General features: G+C 58.4%; 1 protein-coding gene across 1 annotated transcript in view; it reads left to right on the top strand.

The window, feature by feature from the left end:
• The window catches only part of ONECUT2 (one cut homeobox 2), a 48,504-nt gene that overhangs the window by 3,988 nt on the left and 38,516 nt on the right, over positions 1 to 6,000 (top strand). The window contains exon 4 of the mRNA XM_029921547.1: positions 2 to 943. Within this exon, the coding sequence (XP_029777407.1) occupies positions 2 to 943 (942 nt within the window). The remainder of the gene's footprint in view (position 1; positions 944 to 6,000) is intronic.

Raw genomic sequence — 6,000 nt, 5'->3', positions numbered from 1 at the left:
GCGGCGGCGGCGGCAGCGTCGCGCTCGGCCATGGTCACTAGCATGGCCTCGATCCTGGACGGCGGCGACTACCGGCCGGAGCTCTCCATACCGCTCCATCATGCCATGAGCATGTCTTGCGACTCGTCCCCGCCCGGCATGGGCATGAGCAACACCTACACCACGCTGACGCCGCTCCAGCCGCTGCCGCCCATCTCCACCGTGTCGGACAAGTTCCACCACCCGCACCCGCACCACCACCCGCACCACCACCACCACCACCACCACCAGCGCCTGTCGGGCAACGTCAGCGGCAGCTTCACCCTCATGCGCGACGAGCGCGGGCTCCCGGCCATGAACAACCTCTACAGCCCCTACAAGGAGATGCCCGGCATGAGCCAGAGCCTGTCCCCGCTGGCCGCCACGCCGCTGGGCAACGGGCTGGGCGGCCTCCACAACGCTCAGCAGAGCCTGCCCAACTACGGGCCACCGGGCCACGACAAAATGCTCAGCCCCAACTTCGACGCGCACCACACTGCCATGCTGACCCGCGGTGAGCAGCACCTGTCCCGCGGCCTGGGCACCCCGCCTGCGGCCATGATGTCGCACCTCAACGGCCTGCACCACCCCGGCCATGCTCAGTCCCACGGGCCGGTGCTGGCGCCCAGCCGCGAGCGGCCACCCTCGTCCTCGTCTGGCTCGCAGGTGGCCACATCGGGCCAGCTGGAGGAGATCAACACCAAAGAGGTGGCCCAGCGCATCACCGCCGAGCTGAAGCGCTACAGCATCCCACAAGCGATCTTCGCGCAGAGGGTGCTCTGCCGGTCTCAGGGGACTCTCTCCGACCTGCTCCGGAACCCAAAACCGTGGAGTAAACTCAAATCCGGCAGGGAGACCTTTCGCAGGATGTGGAAGTGGCTGCAGGAGCCCGAGTTCCAGCGCATGTCCGCCTTACGCCTGGCAGGTAAGCACGGAGGGTCTCCGGGAGCCGGGCTGCTGTGAAGAGGGCACCGGGGTTCTTGTGGCCCCAGGTCAGCCCGCCTAGGCTCGGTTCTTTCCTCCTCTCCACTACGCACTTCCTCCTTTCCCTCGAATTTCTTTCTTCTACTGTCATTTCCTCCTTCTCCTCCCTTCTTCCATTTCTGTTCTCTTTTTCTTGTGCATTTTCTTACTTCTCTTCCTCCCTCCTGTCTCCTGAGCTTTCATTGACCGACACCCACCCCCCCAGATGTCATTCCCCCTCCCCTGAATGTGCCAATTTTACCCTCTGTTTCCGACCTTCTCTAGTTGTAGGACAAGGAACGGGGATACACAGTGTTCACAAGGAGCCTTCTCCTTACAAGACTCACAGAGACTGGGGATTGGCCTTTTTCAAAGCCCTGTGCACTTGAACTCTTGTTTAGACAATACATTTCAGTTTTCCAGGCTGCCCCGTCTCCCTATATGGAGGCACTTGAGGGGCTTTGCTCTTCAGAAAGGGAAAAAAAAAGTCTGCGTTCTCCTCCTACCCTCCATAGCAGGCAAACTTCTTTAGTTGTTAAAAGGAATCACAATCTTGACCGCTTGGGGAACGGGTGGCTAGGTTACAACAGCGCTTCCCAAGCACAGCTCGGGCCTTGGGGTTGGCGTGGGGAGTTTCTGACCGAAAGAGCCCGCTTGGGCTAGTTCCCACGTCTCTGACTACAGAGAGGGGAGGGTGCAGGGACGAAGGGTGGGACAAACACATTCACCTCTACAAGGATTTGGGAGAAAAAACTAAGAATGTGGAGCTTCCCTAGCGAACTCACCGGCCAACCTTGCCCGGCTCCCAGCCTTTGCTGGGATTTGTCGAGGTTTAGCTTGGCTCGGAGAGAAGCTAGGCGCTTCCGAAGAGAGGTGCTGAAAAATTAAGATGCAGGTTAGTTAATGCATCTTGGCCACGGGCTACAGGCTCCGCCTTTGCATTAAGCGGACGCTGATTGTGCGCTGTAGCGCGGCTGCGGGGAAGGCTGGCGGCCCGCGGGAGGGGACGGGTGGACGCGCTGGTTACATTGTTCTGGAGCAGGCTTGGTTCTTTGTGCCTCCTCTAGCGGCCGAGCCGCGAGGTACAGCCCTCTATTGTTCTAGGAGCACGGATACCTCTGTGTGGGCGGCGGGAGTGAGAGAGAAGGACGCAGCAGTGGCTGCGCCTGGCACACAGTTGCGCGCTTTTGTGCGCACAGACCCAGCGCGGTGCGCGTGGCGACTGCGCTGCCCCCCCAGGATCTAGCTGCCGTCCCAGAGGGGCAGAGTGTCCCGGCGCCCCACTGGGGAGGACACACAGTACGCTACTGCAAGTCCGGATGGGCAGTTTCTCTTGGACTGGGGCCATCTCTCCAGATCGGTGGGCCACGAAGGGGACAAATCGTGGTGGCAGTGATTTACATGGATGCGGGAAGTGGCTTGTGCGTTGTGTGCGGCCGGCACGGTTCCGAGCCAGCTACGGTACAGGTACAACGCGCTTCCGGAGCTGCAAGCTCAGGCTTCCTCTCCCGCTCCCTGGGGCTTTCCCCGCACCACTGAGCCTGACTTAAGGGGTGCGTTCTACCGAGGCCGGATGGGGCCAGGGGCGTGTTCACCCAGGCTTGGGAGGGGGCGTTTCCACTCTGACCGCCTCCGCCTTTGCCTCGTGTTGGAGGATTCTGATCTGCCAGCAGTAATCACCCCCCAGTATTGATCTGAAAAGGTAAACACAACAAACAAACAAACAAATAATCTAGCTGTCCCTCCCAAAAGCTTCCCTAAATCGGTGGACTACTAACACTTTTTTGTGTGGGTTTACTGATCTTTCTCTTTTCGCTGACGTTTCATTCTCTCCTACAATTTGTTTGCTCCTGGTTCTAGGAAAGATTGAGCAGTGATTAGAGAGCAGGGGTGAGGAGTAAACTGGAGGCTTATTGACATTTCTGAACAGTGTGGTACCCCTTTGTCTTAGGCCCAGAAAACACCTCCCCAGCCCCTCTCAGGTGATCTCTAGCTTGGGTTGACTTCCTGGGCACAGGCAGCCGAAGGAACTTGGCAGCTGGAGTGGAGAATACAGTTAAAGGCAGGATGACTTCTGTTCTATTCCAGACCATCTCAGAGCGCTGCCGCCCCCTCACGCCTGTCGAGCAAAGGACAGAGCTTTAAGAAAGAAAGAAAAGAAAAGAAAGAGAAGGAAAGAACCCACATGCCTTATGCCCATGTATGTCTGAAAGTGATGAAGCAAGTGATGCCTTACCTGTTAGCCCACCTCCGCTTTTCCAATGGCGGAACATTGCTGGGGGGAGGAGGGAGTGTGACAAGCCTGGGGGTCCCCAGTCCCACCACCCATTGTAGGAAAGTGGAAGTGGGCGCAGACTCCTCGGGGGCTGGACTCAGAAGCATGGAAGTTTTTCTGAGAAGGACCACTGAAGCCACCTGCACTGGAGACTGAGCCTCCTTCAACGACTGGGAAATCCTGCTGAGGACCCCGCTTTGCTCAAGCATTCAAATGCATGTCTGTTTTATTGCCCCGAGTTGAAAAGGGACAAGAGCTTTAGCCTTTTTATCTGGCCATTTGATCAGCAACTACAAGTGTGTTGAGTCGTTATTATTACATAGGAGGCTTTTCACTTTGGGGTCAGTAGATCAGTCTCTTCAGACACTGATGCAGAAGCTAGGACTGGTAAGTAGGTATTATGTGCTCAGGAGCGCTAGGGAACAGGAGCAAATGGAGAAGAAAAGCAGAGGCCTTCTCGCCAGGAATATCGATCGGAATCCCCGCAGGGTTGCCGCTGAGGGCCCACACGGTTCGGCTCTGGGGTTAAACAAGCCCAGTGGCTCCACTGGGCTGCAGAGGCTGACTGCCAGGCCCAGCCTGGGAGAGCTGGCTCCCGCCCCTCCCCCAACCCCCACCCCAGCTCGCCAGAACCAGGCCTCTTTTCTCTCCCATAATCTCCTTTTGGTTTCCCTTTCTCTTTCTCATTTTTCACCCCCTCTGGGTCTTGCCAGAGGCCCAAGCAGACAGTGGTCTGAGGGACCTCAGAATTAGGATGTCTGATTTGGACCAGCTCCTGCAGACCTCCCCTCTAAGTGAAGCAGACCCGGCACAATGGAAGTAGGTCTTCCCTCCACTCCCACCTGCCTCCCACAGGTCTGTCTCCTCCTTGCCAACTACTTGGGTGTATCCACAGCCGAGGGTGGCATTTCAAAGGTAAGGGAGAAGACCTCAGGGAAACTCAAATTGCCCCGGCACTAGGTTTCAGACAAACAGACTCCAAGTACCAAGTACCGTTTCGTTGGGAAAGGGTGGCCAAGGCAGCAAGTGGTTGGTTGTAACCGCACCCACTTGGGCCCGTCCTCAAGGCAGGCTCCCGAAGAGCAGTTTATATTCCGCTCCCCGCCCCCCCCCCCCCGCAAGACGAGGCAGGGACAAGCTCCCGGGGCTTGAACCCAAAGACTCCCTGGCTTTGAGCCCAAGAAGCCTCTGAACCAAGCACAAACACGAAAAAGAGGAACTTGGGGGAGCGGGCGGGAAACAGGCAAAAACTGGACAGGCGCCTCTCGGAGGAAAATGGACACTTTGGTGGCCGGAGTGGTTTCCTTCAAAGCCCCGAAGCCAGAGCGGAGCCCCCTGAGCACGTTCCCGGCCAAGGTTTGCGCCGTGCAAGGCAGCCGGCTGGGAACTTGCCTCCGGGTCCGGTGGCGGACAGACAGAAGCCTTCTTCAGACAGCAACTCCCGGCGGCCACTGTAGAGGCAACTCTGTTTAGACGGCTGCCGACCGCCTTTCACCAAACTGCTGTCGTGTCGCCTGGGCCACCTGATGCCCCGCAGCGGCAGAGCACGGCCAGGACAGTCCCCAGCGGCTTTTGCCTGGGGCACCACGGGCGCGCGTGTCCCCTTCGGCTCGGGGGAAGTCGGGCTCTGCTAGCCGACCCGCATCTTCTAAGCGGAGAGGCGGGGTCCTCCTTTGAAGAGCCTCAAACCCCAACTCCCCTCCCGCTGGTCTGACTCCCCTTCCATTCCTCCCCCTCCCCCGCGCAGCTTAGTTCGGGATGCGAGCTCGAGAGACCGAACGCAACCCACGTGCATACGGAACACAAGATGTTTTTTCCTGCTGGCTCGTCGGATTAATAATTGAAAAGCTGCTGCCCTTGTGTGGTCAAGTCCCCAGGTGCTTGAAGAACACCTTCCTAACGGCGCGTTAGGGGGAGCGGGAGCGGGAGGAAAAGACAAGACTCGAGGGAGAGCAGTGACTCCGAGCAAGAGAAGTAGCCCAGGCCGCCAGGCGCCCTCGACTCGAGCGGCTGTGCATTTATTTTTATTCCAGGCTTTCCACCGTGCGGTTATGTCACTTTCTCAAACAAATGTGTATATGGAGGGAGATCGATGCTGATAATGTTTAGAAGATTAAAAGAGCATTAATGCTGGCAACAATAACGTAAACGTGTGGACCCAGATCTCATTGATCTGGAACCTGATCCGGCGCGTTTCCAGTAAGCCCGACGGCGCGGTCTTCCCAGCAGAGCGCTCGCCAGCGCCCCCGCTCCCCAGCGCCCCGTCTCCCGGGCGCTCCCGCCGCGCGCCGCTTTCCCGGCTCCCGGCGGGCCCACGGGTCGGGCCGCAGCTTCTCCCCTAGCTGGTCCCTTCCCAAGGCTTTCTCGGGTCGCAGAGCTGCTAGCCATTTCCGTGGTCCCCGTGCGCGCGCGCACCGCGTTCTGCGCTCTCCACGAAGGGCTCTGTGGTGGCTGAATCCGCGAAGGGACCGCACCGGACGGCGCCGCTGGAGTCCTCCCGGCTCTCTTGTTCTCGAGGAACCATCGCCTCCGGGACCGGGACCGCGTGGCCCACGTCGGATCAAACACGGTTCGGCGCAACTTCTTTCTTCCATCTAAACCATCCAGGAAAATTGACCTCCCTCTCGATATGCGGAAACAACCAAGCCCAACTTGGAAACGTTTCTAAAGCTGCCTGTTAACTGTGCGGCTTCCCGATCCTCAGATCCCTTTGCATGCTTCCTTGTTTTCATTAAAAGGGATCA

Source organism: Suricata suricatta, chromosome 14, assembly GCF_006229205.1.
Source record: "Suricata suricatta isolate VVHF042 chromosome 14, meerkat_22Aug2017_6uvM2_HiC, whole genome shotgun sequence".
Taxonomy (NCBI): Eukaryota; Metazoa; Chordata; class Mammalia; order Carnivora; family Herpestidae; genus Suricata; species Suricata suricatta.
The sequence above is the reverse complement of the archived record's forward strand: the minus strand, read 5'-3'. Positions and strand labels throughout refer to the sequence as shown.